The sequence below is a fragment of the Branchiostoma floridae genome, chromosome 8 (assembly GCF_000003815.2).
Source record: "Branchiostoma floridae strain S238N-H82 chromosome 8, Bfl_VNyyK, whole genome shotgun sequence".
NCBI classification, from domain to species: domain Eukaryota; kingdom Metazoa; phylum Chordata; class Leptocardii; order Amphioxiformes; family Branchiostomatidae; genus Branchiostoma; species Branchiostoma floridae.
The window spans coordinates 10,008,561-10,028,504 of record NC_049986.1 but is presented as its reverse complement, the minus strand read 5'-3'; the positions used below and the strand labels follow the sequence as shown (position 1 = coordinate 10,028,504).

General features: G+C 41.5%; 4 protein-coding genes across 4 annotated transcripts in view; all 4 read right to left on the bottom strand.

Annotated features, from left to right (window-relative positions):
- The window catches only part of LOC118421201 (cytochrome P450 2B5-like), a 9,666-nt gene extending 2,232 nt beyond the window's left edge, over window positions 1–7,434 (bottom strand). The window contains exons 1-8 of the mRNA XM_035828362.1: window positions 7,171–7,434; window positions 6,703–7,055; window positions 6,139–6,281; window positions 5,691–5,904; window positions 5,157–5,440; window positions 4,112–4,306; window positions 3,671–3,806; window positions 3,404–3,523 (exon numbers count right to left, since the gene is read on the bottom strand). Coding sequence (XP_035684255.1) covers window positions 3,404–3,523; window positions 3,671–3,806; window positions 4,112–4,306; window positions 5,157–5,440; window positions 5,691–5,904; window positions 6,139–6,281; window positions 6,703–7,051 — 1,441 coding nt within the window. The 5' untranslated portion in view covers window positions 7,052–7,055; window positions 7,171–7,434. The remainder of the gene's footprint in view (window positions 1–3,403; window positions 3,524–3,670; window positions 3,807–4,111; window positions 4,307–5,156; window positions 5,441–5,690; window positions 5,905–6,138; window positions 6,282–6,702; window positions 7,056–7,170) is intronic.
- A 1,043-nt stretch (window positions 7,435–8,477) lies between these two features.
- On the bottom strand, window positions 8,478–12,258 carry LOC118421199 (cytochrome P450 2U1-like). Its single transcript, XM_035828361.1, has 7 exons — window positions 11,910–12,258; window positions 11,390–11,532; window positions 10,477–10,705; window positions 9,649–9,932; window positions 9,260–9,454; window positions 8,834–8,969; window positions 8,478–8,688 (listed from the first exon to the last, which is right to left on the bottom strand). Exons 1-7 carry the CDS (start codon window positions 12,256–12,258, stop codon window positions 8,510–8,512), a joined length of 1,515 nt encoding a protein of 504 aa, XP_035684254.1. The 3' UTR covers window positions 8,478–8,509.
- Window positions 12,259–12,442: 184 nt separating this feature from the next.
- Window positions 12,443–17,773, bottom strand: LOC118421198 (cytochrome P450 2C31-like). Its single transcript, XM_035828360.1, has 9 exons — window positions 17,543–17,773; window positions 17,077–17,429; window positions 16,514–16,656; window positions 15,673–15,886; window positions 14,886–15,166; window positions 14,473–14,667; window positions 14,068–14,203; window positions 13,804–13,923; window positions 12,443–12,555 (listed from the first exon to the last, which is right to left on the bottom strand). The coding sequence occupies exons 2-9, from the start codon at window positions 17,423–17,425 to the stop codon at window positions 12,443–12,445; spliced, it is 1,551 nt and encodes a 516-aa protein (XP_035684253.1). The 5' UTR covers window positions 17,426–17,429; window positions 17,543–17,773.
- Window positions 17,774–18,384: 611 nt separating this feature from the next.
- Window positions 18,385–19,944, bottom strand: part of LOC118421536 (cytochrome P450 2U1-like) — a 5,310-nt gene continuing 3,750 nt past the window's right edge. The window contains exons 6-7 of the mRNA XM_035828862.1: window positions 19,309–19,444; window positions 18,385–19,153 (exon numbers count right to left, since the gene is read on the bottom strand). Of these exons, the coding sequence (XP_035684755.1) occupies window positions 18,975–19,153; window positions 19,309–19,444 (315 nt within the window). The 3' untranslated portion in view covers window positions 18,385–18,974. The remainder of the gene's footprint in view (window positions 19,154–19,308; window positions 19,445–19,944) is intronic.

Here is a 19,944-nt window from a genome sequence, read left to right as displayed (position 1 = left end):
GCAAACCGTTTTCAAATCGGGTGCTTACTTGCCGAGATATGACCTCAGCACTAACCGCTAGGGTTAAGGTTAGGGTTAGGCTAGTGCTTAGAGGCAACATTGCTAAGAGTGTATTCTAGGCGGTCAAACTTGGTATCATTACAAAGGTATGTTAATACAGATTTGTAATCTTCAAACCATTTTGAAATCGGATGCTTACTTGCCGAGATATGACTTAAGCACTAACCGCTAGGGTTAGGGTTAGGGTTAGGGTTAGGGTTAGGGTTAGGGTTAGGGTTAGGGTTAGGGTTAGGGTTAGGGTTAGGGTTAGGGTTAGGGTTAGGGTTAGGGTTAGGGTTAGGGTAGTGCTTAGAGCCAACATTGCTAAGAGTGTATTCTAAGCGGTCAATCTTGGTATCATTACAAAGGTATGTTGGTACAGATTTGTAATCTGTAAACCGTTTTCAAATCGGGTGCTTACTTGCCGAGATATGACTTAAGCACTAACTGCTAGGGTTAGGGTTAGGGTTAGGGTAGTGCTTAGAGGCAACATTGCTAAGAGTGTATTCTAGGCGGTCAAACTTGGTATCATTACAAAGATATGTTGGTACAGATTTGTAATCTGCAAACCGTTTTCAAATCGGGTGCTTATTTGCCGAGATATGACTTAAGCACTAACCGCTAGGGTTAGGGTTAGGGTAGTGCTTAGAGGCAACATTGCTAAGAGTGTATTCTAGGCGGTCAAACTTGGTATCATTACAAAGGTATGTTGGTACAGATTTGTAATCTGCAAATCGTTATGAAATCGGGTGCTTACTTGCCGAGATATGACTTAAGCACTAACCGCTAGGGTTAGGGTTAGGGTTAGGGTAGTGCTTTGGGGCAACATTGCTAAGATTGTATTCTAGGCGGTCAAATTTGGTATCATTACAAAGGTATGTTGGTACAGATTTGTAATCTGGAAACCGTTTTCAAATCGGGTGCTTACTTACCGAGATATGACTTAAGCACTAACAGCTAGGGTTAGGGTTAGGGTTAGGGTAGTGCTTAGAGGCAACATTGCTAAGGGTGTATTCTAGGCGGTCAAACTTGGTATCATTACAAAGGTATGTTGCTACAGATTTTTAATCTGCAAACTGTTTTCAAATCGGGTGCTTACTTGCCGAGATATGACTTAAGCACTAACCGCTAGGGTTAGTGTTAGGGTTAGGGTAGTGCTTAGAGGAAACATTGCTAAGAGTGTATTCTAGGCGGTTAAACTTGGTATCATTACAATGGTATGCTGGTACAGATTTGTAATCTGGAAACCGTTTTCAAATCGGGTGCTTACTTGCCGAGATATGACTTAAGCACTAACCGCTAGTGTTAGGGTTAGGGTTAGGGTTAGGGTTAGGGTTAGGGTAGTGCTTAGAGGCAACATTTCTAAGAGTATATTCTTGGCGGTCAAACTTGGTATCATTACAAAGGTATGTTGGTACAGATTTTTAATCTGTAAACCGTTTTGAAATCGGGTGCTTACTTGCCGAGATATTATTTAAGCATTAACCGCTAGGGTTAGTGTTAGGGTTAGGGTAGTGCTTAGAGGCAACATTGCTAAGAGTGTATTCTAGGCGGTCAAACTTGGTATCATTACAAAGGTATGTTGGTTAAGGTTTGTAATCTACAAACCGTTTTGAAATCGGGTGCTTACTTGCCGAGATATGACTTAAGCACTAACCGCTAGGGTTAGGGTAGTGCTTATTGTCCTGTGTTAAAAAAACATCTGGGAGGGGGGTGTACTTGTGTACTGCTGCACATCTTTGCTATTTTTACCCACATTCACCAGAAGCACTTATAATTTAGGAAATAAAAACATATCTCACCTTGCTATTGGAAGGTATTTAGCTGTAATACTTGTACAGAAGGATAAGGAATCTTGAAGAATCTGGTTGTACCAGGGTTCACGGGTTCGATCTTTCACTTCGAAAAGATCACACAATGGTTCTCAAAACGTCTCCAGAGGCTCTTCAAAAAGCTCTGACGTTTGAAAATGTCAGTTGAGAACTTGAAAAACATGTCACCTTGAAATCACATGAACCTATCTCAAAAACTTTTGTATAGCTTATTTGAATTCATTAAAAGCCTTCTCCACCACCTTCTCACGCGCTTCGTTTGGGCAGCAGTGATGCGTCCAATCGCCTTTCCTACCTGACAAACTGCCGTGCTGACCCCAACTGACCTCGAGGTAAACAATATTTTGTTCTTTCCCTCGGTTGTCAGAAAACCAAACAATCTTCTACAAAGACTGCTCACTGGCATCACTAGATGGCAAAGTAAAAGGCAAGACAAGGGCTGATGACAAAGAATCAAGGCGTATCAAGTATCTTTTAAACGGTTGTATAAACATTTCGTCGTTTGTATTAAGGTCGGGTACGCATTGCAAAACAAAACGCACTGTCAGTGGACTGCCGTGGTCTGTGCTTGCGAGGATTGCTTTATCAGTACGGCATTTAGGCAATGGAACGCAATTTGTCACATGCTTGTTTTTACCTTATCTCCAGTTTATTAGAAATTCTTCGTTTCAATACCACATTTATATACCTATAGTAAGTTAATATCAGAGATGTTCACGATTGTAACTATATACAGTCTCACCCACATTCTATGCATATCTTAGTAGTTGTTATTACTAAATTGAGTCATGAATATTAGAAAATCATTGAATTTCTTTCTTAGTGCACTCGCAACCTACTCAACGCGATCAATTTTTTAGTGTCTGTCAATTAAAATGCTTCCAAGAAACAGTTTCCTTTGGCCTCCCTATCCATATTACTAGGCGAATAGTATCCGTGCCTGCACCAAGGTGCAGTTAACATGTAAAAGTAACCAAATCTATTACGAAACACTCATTTTGTCGTATGTCATCGTTCGACGTCATTGTCATATAATTTTTAAACAAGCTATGCCAAACAAACCACTGACAAGGGTCTAGCTTCCGCAGCAAGACAATTGAATTTTATACCAAATATGCATAACTATCCCAATAATTCCCGAATTGATTTTAGCTGCGATCAACGCGACCGACCCTTACCAATTGTTCTCTTTAGTAGGCCGAGGTTGCGCAAATATGACAAATATATGTACTGGAAATATAGAGATATGTGTAGAGCTATATGTTTGCTTGTTAATTGATATAGCTTAGCTTAGCTTAGCTTAATATACACATGTCCATTATTTACTTTTCAGTTGGCGTTATGTCAATATTTATTATATCTAAACAATGTAACACACGTCAGTCACCTTTTGAATGCAGGTATTGTGACAGGCATGCATTGTGATATAATATCACTTTTTTTTAAACACAAATTGCGTTGGCATATGAATCCCTAGCGTTTGGTAATGCACATGTTCACTATTGGTGGGACCAAAGTGAATCCCATGATACCATCTGTCGATCGTGCAGCGGCGCCATCTGGCAACTTGAAGGTGAAGTGTTTCAGGAGGGAAGAGAAGAGCAGAAAGAGCTCCATCTTAGCCAGCTGCTCACCGAGGCAAACACGGCGGCCTGTAGAATAGGATAATGACAGAAAATCAAACACGTGTACACATACAACTACACGTGTACACACACAAATCGTATTGGATAGCATCAGTTTCTAGCTATATTCATACTTCTAGTGGTTTACTTGCACTCTATGTTTTAAAACCTCACCAGTAGAAAAAGGCATGAAGGATTCCGGTCTGGTAACCACCTTGCCGTCAGAGTCCAGGAACCTACGGGGGTCAAACTTCTCTGGGTTCGGCCAAAACTCCGGGTCCATATTAGCTGACCACAGGCTGGGAAAAACCTTCAAAGCAAATAGACAGTAAAAACATTTTTAACTGTCAGTTTAGTGTCATAGTGGCATGTCATGTGGCGTGTGGCTATGGAAATATCATTTTGCGATTCAAGTCTATTGTAAGGATTTTTTAATATATAATCACTCGTTTGAAACGTGATATTCATATATCTACTTCGCTTATTACGTTCCATGAACAATCCCCAAATATCCAAGTGCGCATGTGTGGGTAATGCATTGTGGTTGAGGTCAAAGTTCGGCAAAACCCTACGAAGATAACAACGGAACGTAAAGGCTTTTTATAAATCTCTCACCTGCGTTCCCGCTGGGATGTCATAGCCTCGGAAAGTCGTGTCCTCGTTCGGAGCGTGAGGAGCACTAAGAGGAACTATGGCCCTGATGCGCTGGATCTCCATGATAGTAGCCTCGGTATACGGGAGCTGGGACCTGTGGGCCAGGGTGGGCACGTCATGGTCTGTTCCCAGGACACTGTCCAGCTCGGCTTGCACCTGTTAAAGATTTTTGTCACACATGTCAACTAAGTTTATTCCAGTAACAATAGTGTTCATTAGTATAAATTTTCTACTTCAAATATGCTATCTGGAGTTCGAAATGCGCATATGTGAGTTCTTACGTGTGGCAGCGGCAGCGTGTTCCGCTCGGGACAGAGAGGTCTCGGGTTCGAATCCGACTGCCGTGTTATCGATCTTGTGCCCTTGGGAAAGGCACTTTACACGACTTTCCTCACTTTACTCAGGTTAAAATGAGTACCTAGCTTCGGCTAGGGCCGTCCCTCGGATAGGACGTTAAATGGAGGTCCCGTGTTTGGGGAGAGTAACACCCCAAGCGTTAAAGAACCCACCACATGTGCGATGGTGCGATGTGGGCGGATCAAACCATTCCGGCTAATATGGGGTAGGGAATCTCCCGAGCAGCCCTCGTAACCCCTGCTTCGCCTATCTATTGGGTCAGTTAGTCCTCACTCATAATGAGCAATTGGGCCGGTCTCAATCATGATGTTTCTGACCTAAGGCGAAGCGATGCTGTTACAGCTACAATATTACCGGTTGGGTGGCCTTCAGGTCTTGTTACGTGGTGACCGTTAAGTAAAAAAAAAGTTATGAATTGTGTTTTAAGTCGAGCTTAAGAACTTAACTTGAAGATCCTTTGACTAGTCAAGCTTCTTCACCATTCAAATACGCGTGCACAGTGATATGAGTTGTGAGTGATATGTCAAAGGTATAGGCCCCTGATGTTTCAACAGTTCTCTTCTCGACCATTGCATAGCCGAGGGAACTTGGACTTGGACCTAGACCACAATTCATCACTCGCACACGCGCACTCTGCATCGTAAGGTACCTTCTGTTGTTCCTCTGGACACAGAACCATGTACAAAAGACCCCATCGCAAGGTTGTGATCGTGGTCTCGATACCAGCAACAAACAGGTCCTGAATCATCCACACAATGTTCTCCTCTGTAAAGCAGTCGGTCTTCTCTTGGGTCTGTAGTTCGGTGAGGATTAGGTCGATGAAGTCTCGTGGATTCTCGTTGTCCAGGGTCTCGCGATGCTTTGTGATTTCTTGTCGAAGGAATTCGTGGACATCTTCAATGCACTCGAGAAGAATCCTGTTTGTTGAATTTACTGTAAAGGAAATTAATCAATATGATATCATGTAAAAAAAGTCCGGTATACAAACAACATCATTGCTGCGTCATTGTCGAACTGACAGGCAAATAAACTACAGCGAGGGTAACCAACTAAAAACCATTCATGAACAATATGTCTTTACATATCTAATATCCTAACCTGGGCACCATCCGATTACTACCAGGGTAAATAGTTAAGGTTCCCCGGTAGAAGTCGGATGGTACCCGAGCTAACAATAACCTACCTCCCGGTATGAACCGCAGAAAAGGAAATACTGTCATCAGCTGACTCGATCCGACGCTGGCGACCAACTTGTTGACGATCTTGGAAAGTTCGAGGAACTTTTCATCATCGTAGTCGTAACGTTTCCCGAACACCATGGAGCAGATGATGTTGGCGACTGACACAGTCAGGTTGTCGGTGATGTCACGTGGCTTTGCGTCCCCTTGCTCGGACAACTATACGGAAGTAGAAAGTACATGGTTCAGATTGTCTATATTCTGATGTCATGATTGTACAAATGTGTGAAAGGCCACATAAATCTGGAAATGAGAAAGACTGACGTGCTCACAACTCAAACCACTATCTCCTAATCGCCATTACTTTTGTGCGTGTTGTAACGTTATGAAAATCTTATTGTTCCCCTTCGAAATGCCGCCTAATTAATAAAGTGAGAATGTCAAATAAGATACCTTCAGGCAGAGCTGACGAGCCTCGTCTCTGATGTTCTCTTCCATACTGCCTGGTCCCATTCTCATTCCCAGGTTTCTCAGCGCACTGTAGGCAAACTTGCGTTTTTCTAGGTAGGCTTGGTTGAATTTTGATATCGCGATCTCTGTGAGATGTACGATGTCATATCCATATGTATATACGTCATGGATTGAAGTGAAGAACAGGAGGGTATGGTTACCATTGTTAAGTTAAGCATTGTTTGTAATGTGTCAGAATCGGACATTCGGTACAAAGGTACTAATCCATAGTACCGCGGTCCACGGTCGAACATTATAGGCACCCAAACAAAATAGGACTGGTGGCAGACGAAGGTGACTAAGAAATTTCTTTACAATCGTCATGTCGTAATATGCATCATCGAATGTTCTATAACATATGTAGTATAAACATTTCTCCCGGTACGAGCTAGCACCTGACTACATCGTTCAATTATAGCAGACCATCATCAGCTCCAAAACTCTACATATATACATGTAGTTGCAAGCTACGATGACTGCGAAAATTGGAGAGAAGAACACACGTACCTTTTCCAAAGCCAGATACTAGATTCAGCACATAGACGTTTGGCCTACTGGAGAAAGCATCCTTGTAGTCCACAAGCGCCTCTTTGATGGCCCGGTAGCCGTTCAGAACCACCACGTCCTCCATCCCCATTCGAACAGTGTACACGTCGCCATACTGCTTCCTCCACTCCGTAAGCTTCAGGTGGGGCGCTCGGCCGAGGGACAACAGGTGGCCGACAACAGGCCAGCTCCCTCTCGGTGACGGTGGGAGGTTCTTTCGTTGTTTGAAGAAGACGAGTAGGGTGAGGAAAATAACCCCAAACACCGCGATGGTGCGTATGGTGACTTCTGACCACAACGCAGAAAACATTTCCCTGTGTTTGAAAACAAATGGGAGGGGGTTGTACTATTGTTGCCTACATTTTTACACACTATGATTTTCAAAAAAATACAAGAACATTTTTAAGATGAAAGACAAATCTTTCTCACCTATGTGTAGCTGTTGTACACGTTCAGAAATATGAAGAATCTTGACGAAACGTTTAGGCAACTTCTTAGAGAGATTCTTGCTTGTTTCTCACCTCGTCTTTGCTGCTTGATTGACTCCGGATGCCAAAGGGGTCATGTGTACCGGTTGTACCAGGTTTAATGTCCTTGATCTTTTGACCTTGAAATGATCACACAATGGTTCTCAAAAAGTTTCCAGGGGCTCTTCAAAAAGCTCTGACGTTTGAAAATGCCAGTTGAGATCTCGATACGACATAAACGTACCTCAAAATAAACACAGAGGTACAGCTTATTTGAACTCTTTAAAAGCCTTCTCCACCACCTTCTCACGCGCTTCGTTTTGGCAGCAGTGATGCGTCCAATCGCCTTTCCTACTTGACTACCTGCCGTGCTGACCCCAACTGACCTCGAGGTAAACAATATTTTTGTTCCTTCCCTCCGTGCTAACAAAGGGAAACCCAATCTTCAACAAAGACTTGCTCCCGGCACCGTCTATGATGTATTTGCCGCGAAAGGCTATGGCTAAGAATCAAAGCACTCTGAGTATCAGGTATCTTTAAACGTAATGTCTAGACACTGTTAGGGGACTGCCATGGTCAGTGCTTGCGAGGATTGTTTTCATCGGTAATACACTTGGGCAATGGAGTGCGAGTAGGAAGGGAGGTAAAAATACCCTATTCAAGTTCAACTATCTCAAGTTATATACGCAAAATACTGTTACCGCTACCACTTTATATACTCACATTGACATTGTAAGTAAATTTGATGCCATTCTCGAATCATATTACTAACTTAAACAGAACAGTGAAATGCTATGCAGCAATTTTCAAAATGTTCATTTATTATGATTTTTGACAATGTAGGATTAAAGAAAGAACACGGAAGTAAGAGTTTTTAACATAGCTGACTAAAACAAGCATTGAGTCAAAAGTAGAAAGGAACAAAACGTAATCAAATTTTATGCATATCTCAGTAAACGTTACTACTAAATCCAGTTTTGAATAATCAATAATCATTGAATTTCTGATTAACGACGTCTACACACATTTTAGTGCACTCACAGCCCACTCAATCAGGTCAATAACTTTGTTCTTCATTTGGTATGTAATAAAATCATACTAACTGGCATTATTACTTATTACTTTGAAATTGACTATTACTTGTGGTATGTTTTAACAGTGAACGGCCACTAACTGATTGATATAATTTTATAATGACAATGTTGTCTTTAGAAATGCTTCCAAGAAACATTTCCTTTGACTTCCCTATCTATATTACTAAGCTAAATGTATCCGTACTTGCACCAAGGTGCAGTTAACATTTAGCGTTTGGTAATACACATGTTTACTTTTGGTGGGACCAAAGTGATTCCCAAGATACCATCGGTAGAAGGTACAGTGGCGCCCTCTGGCAACTTGAAGGTGAAGTGCTTCAGCATTGAAGAAAAGAGTAGAAAGAGCGACATCTTAGCCAGCTGCTCACCGAGGCAGACACGGCGGCCTGTAGAATAGGATAATGAGATAAAATTTATTTAAAAAAAAAAAACATTAAAATAATTTTGAATGTCATCAGTTTTTAGCTCTGTAGTTTAATTTCAAGAACACACTTCTAGTGGTTTTGTGGAACTTTGTGCTTAAAACCTCACCAGTAGAAAAAGGCATGAAGGATTCCGGCCTGGTAACCACCTTGCCGTCAGAGTCCAGGAACCTACGGGGGTCAAACTTCTTTGGGTCCGGCCAAAACTCCGGGTCCATGTTAGCTGACCACAGGTTGGGAAGAATCTATGAAGCGAATAGAAAGTTAACACATTTAGTTATAGCTTCCGGTGTCTGAGACGTAATGGTATGACATCATTTTTTTAAGCGCTTTAAGCCCATTATAAAGAGCTGATATGTTTATGATTACTCAATTGAAGCATCAAAAATCCTCACATCTATCACACTTATCAATGTTATTTACGACCCCTAAACGATCCCAAAGTTCCGAGTGCGCGTGTGTGATAGTGATGCATTACGGTGTCCAAATTGAGCGATCCACAACGAAGATAGGAATGATTTACAAAAAAACTCACCTGCGTTCCTGCTGGGATGTCATAGCCTCGGAAAGTCGTCTCCTCGTTCGGAGCATGAGGAAGATTGAGGGGAAGGATGGCCCTGATGCGCTGGATCTCCATGATAGTAGCCTCGGTATACGGGAGCTGGGACCTGTGGGCCAGGGTGGGCACGTCATGGTCTGTTCCCAGGACACTGTCCAGCTCAGCTTGGACCTGTAACATGTTTTTTTCTCATACGAATCAACAAGTTTTATTTCAGTGTCTACATATTTAATGTAACCGTGTAAGCCATCTTGGGTTCCAAGTACACATATATATAAGTTGTGAGTTGTCGTTAAGTAATAAGGTCAAACTGTAAAACTTGAAGAACCATTGATTAATGATTTGCGCACTCAGCACTGATGTACCTTCTGCTGTTTCTCTGGACACAGAACCATGTACAGAAGACCCCATCGCAGGGTGGTGACTGTGGTCTCTGTTCCAGCAACAAACGGGTCTAGTATTATATACTCATAATTCTCCTCGGTAAAGTAGTTGGTCTTCTCTTTGGTCTGTAGTTCGATGAGAAGGAGGTCGATGAAGTCTCGTGGATTCTCGTCGTCCAGGGTCTCGCGATGCCTTGTAATTTCTTGTCGAAGGAATGCGAGGATCTCGTTAGTGCATTCGACAAGAAGCCTGTTTGATGAGTTTACTGTGATGAAAAATGTAATTCAATATTACATCGTGCTGAAAACAAAAGTTCATGTAAACAACGTCATTGCTGTGTCTACAGCCCTGTTGGTGTTCCAGTGTTGCCGAAGTGGTGCTTCAGATTATATGAGCCATTATCAAACAATATCACCAACCACTCATAGACAAATGCCTTAAAATTGTCGACAATACCTGCCCTTAATCAAATACATGTATGTCACATGTATCAAAGTCCAATTATAAAGAAAAACGCGATTATAGATTGTTAAATTAATTTCTAACCTGTATAATTTGCGTTTCATTATGTACACCATTGTGTAAGCTACACGAATACTGAATATAATGGAAAGTGTCATCATTTCTTTTATTTCCAGAGGTAGGTGTAACTGACCACAAACGGTAAACGCTATCTTCAAACCCGTAATCGAGACAACATCGTGTCCAGTACAAATCATACAAAAGCCAGACGCAAGATCGTGATACTGTGCTGTACTGACACGTTAACAGTTTATGAACAAAACCTCATAAGAAATTCAATAACCTACCTCCCGGTATGAATCGTAGAAATGGATACACTGTCATCAGCTGACTCGATCCGAGTTGGGCGGCCAGCTTACTTATGATGTTGGACAATTCGAGGAACTTTTCATCATCGTAGTCGTAACGTTTCCCGAACACCATGGAGCAGATGATGTTGGCGACTGACACAGTCAGGTTGTCGGTGATGTCATTATCGGTGATGTCACGTGGATGTGCGTCAAATTGTTCTGACATCTATCAAAGTAAACACAACATAGGTCAAATTGTTCGTGCACCCATACCAGGCTTGTATTTATGTTAAGAATTATAAATGATTCCCATTGATTATGCAATTGGTAGCTGATCCATTTGCTTTGATTGTCTCAGTCGACCATCTTCTGTACCCAACTAGCGCAATTTCCTCAAGTTATGAAAGTCTAATCCAAGCATATAAGGCTACTGTATCGTTTACTCATTAACCATCTAAATGTGACAATGATTATATGATTTATGACCATTATTGTTAACCTTTACTTAGGTTCGTAATGCCGCAAGTATGAAATTATCATCATTTATGACTATGAAATTACAGTGTTTGTTATCTATTATCCAAATGAGGTCATCATTTGCATAATTTACGTAGCGGCATAACTCTCTTTCTCAGTTGCATTATAAATGTGACATGTCTAAAAGTCCTATCTATATTATACATAAATTGCAGCAGATATGAGTATTCGCAGAAACAGCACAAATTGCAGCAGATATGAGTATACGCAGAAACAGCACACAAGAAGCGGTCATACTCAACCAGCCACATTTTTGCAAACTATTAAACATTCTAACATTCCTGACCATGAGGACACATTCCTAAACAAATCCTAGCATTCTTGTAGACTGTACGCACTCAAAAACATTAGGCTCGACTCTGATAAAAACTACCTTCAGACAGAGCTGACGAGCCTCTTCCCTGATGTTCTCTTCCATACTGCCTGGTCCCATTCTCATTCCCAGGTTTCTCAGCGCACTGTGGGCAAACTTGCGTTTTTCCTTGTAGGCTTGGTTGAATTTTGAAAACGCGATATCTATGAGATAAATATTCGTATGTCTTGGATTAAACTAACTGAAAAACAAAATAATCTCCTGTATGACTCAACCATTATTCGTTTAGCATTGTTTGTAATGAACTGGCATATAGCGCCGATAAAAAGGGGCACTTCAAATAAGAACACTAAAGGTGCCTTAGAAATTCGGCAACCTTATGATAACAGCTTGCCTCCATATCAGCGTCATGAAATAACTTAGCCCACAGAATGTTCTGTAATACGGTTGCTTAACATTTCTCTCGGTGCTAGCTTTAATTAACGAACTACCTTATTTTACTAACAGGATAGCATCAGTTCAAAAACTGCAGGCTATGGTATGTGGTGACTACGAATAATGAGGAAAAGAACACACGTACTTTTTCCACACCCAGTTACTAGATTAATCACATAGACGTTTGGCCTGCTGGAGAAAGCATCCTTGTAGTCGACAAGTGCCTCTTTGATGGCCCGGTAGCCGTTCAGAACCACCACGTCTTCCATCCCCATTCGAACAGTGTACACGTCGCCATACTGCTTCCTCCACTCCGTAAGCTTCAGGTGGGGCGCTCGGCCGAGGGACAACAGGTGGCCGACAACAGGCCAGCTCCCACTCGGTGACGGTGGGAGGTTCTTACGTTGTTTAAAGAAGACGAGTAGGGTCAGGAAAATGACCCCAAACACCGCGATGGTGCGTATGGTGACTTCAGACCACAACGCAGAAAACATTTCCCTGTGTTTGAAAACAAATGGGAGGGGGTTGTACTATTGTTGCCTACATTTTTACACACTATGATTTTCAAAAAAATACAAGAACATTTTTAAGATGAAAGACAAATCTATCTCACCTATGTGTAGCTGTTGTACACGTTCAGAAATATGAAGAATCTTGACGAAACGTTTAGGCAACTTCTTAGAGAGATTCTTGCTTGTTTCTCACCTCGTCTTTGCTGCTTGATTGACTCCGGATGCCAAAGGGGTCATGTGTACCGGTTGTACCAGGTTTAATGTCCTTGATCTTTTGACCTTGAAATGATCACACAATGGTTCTCAAAAAGTTTCCAGGGGCTCTTCAAAAAGCTCTGACGTTTGAAAATGCCAGTTGAGATCTCGATACGACATAAACGTACCTCAAAATAAACACAGTGACAGAGGTACAGCTTATTTGAATTCTTTAAAAGCCTTCTCCACCACCTTCTCATGCGCTTCGTTTTGGCAGCAGTGATGCGTCCAATCGCCTTTCCTACCTGACTACCTGCCGTGCTGACCCCAACTGACCTCGAGGTAAACAATATTTTTGTTCCTTCCCTCCGTGCTAACAAAGGGAAACCCAATCTTCAACAAAGACTTGCTCTCTGGCATCCGATCATCTGGCGTATTTGCCGCGAAAGGCAACGCAAGCCTATGGCTAAGAATCAAAGCGCTCTGAGTATCAGGTATCTTTAAACGTAATGTCTAGACACTGTTAGGGGACTGCCATGGTCTGAGTGCTTGCGAGGATTGTTTTCATCGGTAATGCACTTGGGCAATGGAGTGCGAGTAGGAAGGGAGGTAAAAATACCCTATTCAAATTCAACTATCTCAAGTTATATACGCAAAATTACTGTTACCGCTACCACTTTATATACTCACATTGACATTGTAAGTAAATTTGATGCCATTCTCTAATCATATTACTAACTTAAACAGAACAGTGAAATGCTATGCAGCAATTTTCAAAATGTTCATTTATTATGATTTTTTGACAATGTAGGATTAAAGAAAGAACACGGAAGTAAGAGTTTTTAACATAGTTGACTAAAACAAGCATTGAGTCAAAAGTAGAAAGGAACAAAACGTAATCAAATTTTATGCACATCTCAGTAAACGTTACTACTAAATCCAGTTTTGAATAATCAATAATCATTGAATTTCTGATTAACGACGTCTACACACATTTAGTGCACTCACAGCCCACTCAATCAGATCAATAACTTTGTTCTCCATTTGGTATGTAATAAAATCATACTAACTGGCATTATTACTTATTACTTTGAAATTGATTATTACTTGTGGTATGTTTTAACAGTGAACGGACTTTTAATGGCCACTAACTGATTGATATAATTTTACAATGTTGTCTTTAGAAATGCTTCCAAGAAACATTTCCTTTGACTTCCCTATCTATATTACTAAGCTAAATGTATCCGTACTTCCACCAAGGTGCAGTTAACATTTAGCGTTTGGTAATACACATGTTTACTTTTGGTGGGACCAAAGTGATTCCCAAGATACCATCGGTAGAAGGTATAGTGGCGCCCTCTGGCAACTTGAAGGTGAAGTGCTTCAGCATTGAATTAAAGAGTAGAAAGAGCGACATCTTAGCCAGCTGCTCACCGAGGCAGACACGGCGGCCTGTAGAATAGGATAATGAGATAAAATTTATCTTTAAAAAAAGACATTAAAATAATTTTGAATGTCATCAGTTTTTAGCTCTGTAGTTTGATTTCAAGAACACACTTCTAGTGGTTTTGTGGAACTTTGTGCTTAAAACCTCACCAGTAGAAAAAGGCAGGAAGGATTCCGGCCTGGTAACCACCTTGCCGTCAGAGTCCAGGAACCTTCGGGGGTCAAACTTCGCTGGGTCCGGCCAAAACTCCGGGTCCATGTTAGCTGACCACAGGTTGGGAAGAATCTATGAAGCGAATAGGGAGTTAACACATTTAGTTATAGCTTCCGGTGTCTGAGCCGTAATGGTATGACTGTGGAAACATCATTTTGTGATTTAAGCCCATTATAAAGAGTTGATATGTTTATGATTACTCAATTGAAACATGAAAAATTCTCACATCTACCTAACTTATCAACGACCCATGAACGACTCCCAAAGTTCAAAATGCGCATGTGCGAGTAATGCATTGCGGTGTAGGTCAAAGTTCAGCGAGCGATTAATAAATCTGTCACCTGCGTTCCTGCAGGGATATCGTAGCCTCGGAAAGTCGTATCCTCGTTCGGGGCGTGAGGAAGATTAAGGGGGAAGATGGCCCTGATGCGCTGGATCTCCATGATAGTAGCCTCGGTATACGGGAGCTGGGACCTGTGGGCCAGGGTGGGCACGCCATGGTCTGTACCCAGGACACTGTCCAGCTCAGCTTGGACCTGTAACAAATTTGTCTAATACAAATCAACAAGTTTTATTTCAGTGTCTACATATCTAATGTAACCGTGTAAGCTATCTTGAGTTCCGAGTGCAAACAATCATGATTTTGTTTTAAATGATAATGGCCAAAGTCACTGAAGCCGAATGCAGCTCTCTATAGGGGAACAGGACTTTGCGTACACATCGAGATAATTGGGAACTCAGCACTGTGACGTACCTTCTGCTGCTCTTCTGGACACAGAACCATGTACAGAAGACCCCATTGCAAGGTTGTGACTGTGGTCTCCGTTCCAGCAATAAATAGGTCTTGGAGTATCCACTCAATATTCTCCTCTGTAAAGTCGGTCTTCCCATGAGTCTGTAGTTCGATGAGAAGGAGGTCGATGAAGTCTCGTGGATTGTCGTGGTCCAGAGTCTCGCGATGCCTTGTAATTTCTTGTCGAAGGAATGCGAGGACCTCGTTAGTGAACTCAACAAGAATCCTGTTTGATGAGTTTACTGTAAAGAAAATGTCATTCAATATCACATCGTGCAGAAAACAACAATCCATGTTGTTAAATCAGTTGGTATCCCGGTGTTGACAGTGGTGTTTCGGAAACTGAAAGATTATCTGAACCCTTTGAAGAGCCATTATCAAGTAAACACCCCATAGAATAATGCCTTAAATTGTCCACAAAAACCTGAATTAAATACCTGCCCATAATCAAATATATGTATGTCACGTGTATTCAATCTCTATTAACAAAAAACCCCTAGTCTGCCTAAGCTACACGAATACTGAATATGATAGAAAGCCATCGTTTCTTTTTAGTTCCAGAGCAAGGGGTAAGTTACCTCAAACCTACCCCCTCTTCTCCCATATGGGAAATGCTATCTGCAACTCCGAAATTAAGACAATACCATACCCAGGACAAATAATACAAAGGCCAGACGCATGATCTTGATTATGTGCTGAAATGTCAACCAAGTATGAACATAACGTCATTAGAAATTCAATGACCTACCTCCCGGTATGAATCGCAGATAAGGAAAGACAGACATTAGTTGACTTGATCCTACTTGGGCGACCAGCGTATTAACGATCTTGGACAGTTCGAGGAACTTTTCATCATCATAGTCGTAACGTTTCCCGAACACCATGGAGCAGATGATGTTGGCGACTGACACAGTCAGGTTGTCGGCGATGTCACGTGGCTGTGCGTCCCTTTGTTCTGACAACTATCAAAGTAAACACAACATGGATGAAATTGTTCGTTCACTCATACCAAGATTGTGTTTATGTCAAACAAGTTAAAACTTTTAAATCATTTCCATTGATTATGCAATTGGGGTACCATTTGCATTAATTGCCTCAGTCGATCATCTTCTCTGCCCAACTAGCGAGAGTTCTTTAAGTTATGAAAGTTTAATCTTAGCAAAAAGGCTACTGTATCGTTTCCTCATAAATCATCTAAATGTGACCATCATTTGCATGATTTAATCCCTATAATGTTAACCTTTGCTTAGCTTTGTGATACCGCAAGTATGAAACTGTCATCATTTACTTCAATTAAATTATAGTATTTGTTATCTATTATCCAAATGAGATCATCATTTGCATGATTTAGATGTAATGACATTACTCTCCGTCTCAGTTATATTATAAATAAGACATGTATAAAAGTCCTATCTATACATGAACTGCTGCAGATATGCGTATTCGCAGAAACAGCACACAAGATGCGGTCATGCTCAACCAGCCACATTTTGCGAACCTATTGAACATTCTAGCATTCCTTAGGACACATTGCTAATCAATTCATAGCATTCTTGTAGACTGTACACACAAGACGTCGCGAAAACTACCTTCAGACAGAGCTGACGAGCCTCGTCTCTGATGTTCTCTTCCATACTGCCTGGTCCCATTCTCATTCCCAGTTGTCTCAGCGCACTGTAGGCAAACTTGCGTTTTTCTTTGTAGGCTTGGTTGAACTTCGAAAACGCGATATCTGTGAGACAAATGTACGGATTTCATGGATTGAACTGAGAAACAAAACGGTCTCTTGTATGTCTTAACCATTGTTTGTTTAGTGTTGCTTGTAATGTACGGATATATAGCGCCGCTGTTTATTTTGAATACTATTAGGCACCCAAACAAAAGAACGTTTTTTGAAAGAACGGTTGGCACACTAAAAGCGACTAAGAGATTCGGCAACGTTATGGTGACAGTTTGACGGCTCCTTATAATTAGAAGCGCCATAAGGCAATTTACACCATAAAATGTTCTATGATACGGTTACTTACACATTTCTCTCGGTACTTGCGTTAAGTACAGAACTACCTTATTTTACTAACAGGATATCATCCATTAAAAAACTGCAAGCTATGGTATGATGGTGAATACGAAAATGGAAGAGGAGCACACACACTTTTTCCAGAGCCAGATACTATATTCAGCACATAGTTGTTTGGCCTGCTGGAGAAAGCGTCCTTGTAGTCGACAAGCGCCTCTTTGATGGCCCGGTAGCCGTTCAGAACCACCACGTCTTCCATCCCCATTCGAACAGTGTACACGTCGCCATACTGCTTCCTCCACTCCGTAAGCTTCAGGTGGGGCGCTCGGCCGAGGGACAACAGGTGGCCGACAACAGGCCAGCTCCCACTCGGTGACGGTGGGAGGTTCTTACGTCGTTTGAGGAAGACGAGTAGGGTGAGGAAAATAACCCAAAACAACGCGATGGAGCGGATGGAGACTTCTGACAACAACGCAGCAAACATTGTCCTGTGTTTGGAAGCAAATGGGAGGGGGTTGTACTATTGTTGCCTACATTTTTACACACTATGATTCTAAAAAAATTACAAGAACATTTAAGATGAAAGACAAATCTATCTCACCTATGTATAGCTGTTGTACACGTTCATAAATATGAAGAATCTTGACGAAACGTTTAGGCAACTTCTTAGAGAGATTCTTGCTTGTTTCTCACCGCGTCTTTGCTGCTTGATTGACTCCGGATGCCAAAGGGATCATGTGTACTGGTTGTACCAGGTTTCATGTCCTTGATCTTTTGACCTTGAAATGATCTAACAATGGTTCTCAAAAAGTCTCCAGGGGCTCTTAAAAAAAGGTTTGACGTTTGAAAATGTCAGTTGATAACTCGACACGACATCTTGAAATTTCATGAACCTACCTCAAAATAAACACCGAGGTACAGTTTATTTGAATTCATTAAAAGCCTTCTCCACCACCTTCTCACACGCTTCGTTTGGGCAGCAGTGATGCGTCCAATCACCTTCCCAACCTGACAACCTACCATGCTGACCCCATCTGACCTCGAGGGAAACAATATTTTTGTTCCTTTCCTTCGGTTGAAAGGAAACACGATATTTTACAAAGACATCACTGGCATTACTAGACGGTTCATTTTCAGTAAGAGCAAGGCGAGGGCTTATGGCAATAGGACTATCAATTGTCTTCTAAACTATCTTCTAAGCATTCTGGCGTTTGTAGTTTGGTCAGGCACATCGCCATAGAAAGCATTCTGTATGGGCGCTGACCTGGTCGATGCTCTTGAGGATTGCATATGCATGTACCAGTACAATATTTGGGCAATGGGACTCAAGTGGGGTAGGATGTAAAAACACCATATTCATGTTCTACTATCTGAAGTTCACAATAGTTTTGTCATCGCTATCGATTTATGGTATAGATCATAATATAACATTGACACTTTGAGTGAAGTTTGGTGCCTGCGTTCATTCATTTTATTAGAAGAGTTTTTAACATGTAGCTGGCTGAGAGAGGCTTTAAAGAGCTTTGTGACTTTCTCGTTTCAATCTCAGAGGTATCAGAAATTTTTCGTTTTAATACCAGATTTACAGATACCTACATGCATGGTATTAATACCCGAGGTGGTCACAATTGTATCTATGTATAGTCGCACCAACAAATTTATGTTTATCTTGGTAATTGTTATTAGTGATTGTTCTCTACAGTAGGCCGAGGTTGTGCAATATGACATATATGTCCTTGAAATATACGTACAGATATGTGTTTGCTGATTAATACAAATATACATATATTTACCATTTAGCGACGAGGAAAGCTAGGACTGGACTTGATACACATTTGTCAGGACGAGGTGTCAGAGACGCTCATCCGTCGTAAACGACGGGAGAACCACGACGACGACAACGGCGACCTTTCAGTTGGCATAATGTCAATATTTATGATATCTAAAGGTAACACAGCCTTCTTGAATACAGGTATTGTGTATTGTAAGCAAATATCTGTTTTAAAACACAAATTGCGTTGAGACATGAATCCCTAGCATTTGGTGATGCACATGTTTACTTTTGGTGGGACCAAAGTGATTCCCGTGATACCATCTGTCGAAGGTGCAGCCGCGCCCTCTGGCAACTTGAAGGTGAAGTGCTTCAGGAGGGAAGAAAAGAGCAGAAAGAGCTCCATCTTAGCCAGCTGCTCACCGAGGCAAACACGGCGGCCTGTAGATAAAAAGAAGAAGAAAAAAATGAATCAAAACGACAATCAAAACATTGTCGATTACAACATTTATTGTTTTGGTTCATGTCTTAATAATAGTTTATGGTTCTTAAACATAAATACTTCTGGTGGCTTTGTTGGACTTTGCAAAACTCACCTGTAGAAAAAGGCATGAAGGATTCCGGCCTGGTAACCAGTTTAACGTCAGAGTCCAGGAATCTACGGGGGTCAAACTTCTCTGGGTCCGGCCAGTATTCTGGGTCCATATTAGCTGACCACAGGTTGGGAAAAACCTTTAAAGCAAAATAGACAGTAAAAGAATTTGCAACTGCCATTATCTGCACTGTAATAGCATGTCTTTGGAATATCATTGCGCGATTGTAGTCCATTTTAAAGACCTGATTCGTCTATGATTATTCATTTCAAATGTGAAGAACAAATCCCCATATCTACATCACTTACCAACGATCAATCCGTTCCGAGCGCGCATTTGTGAGTGATGCATTGTGGTTCAAGTCAATGTTCAGCAAAACTCAACGAAAATCGCAACTGTGGTATTATTAAATTGAAAGGAATAAACAGACTCTTGTCGCGCGAATGTTGTTTTATTTCCATCCAGTTTTGGTAACCGCCTGTCATCTTCCTAAGAGCAATTCTGATTGGTTTAGATTGCAATGCAGCAGTAGGTATCGCTAGCACGTCACCGGAACGTACTGCGCCTGCGCGCACCCTGGTGTTTTGGGGCTTGGTTTGGTCAACGTTGCATTGAAATCCCGCTTGTTGCACAGTATAT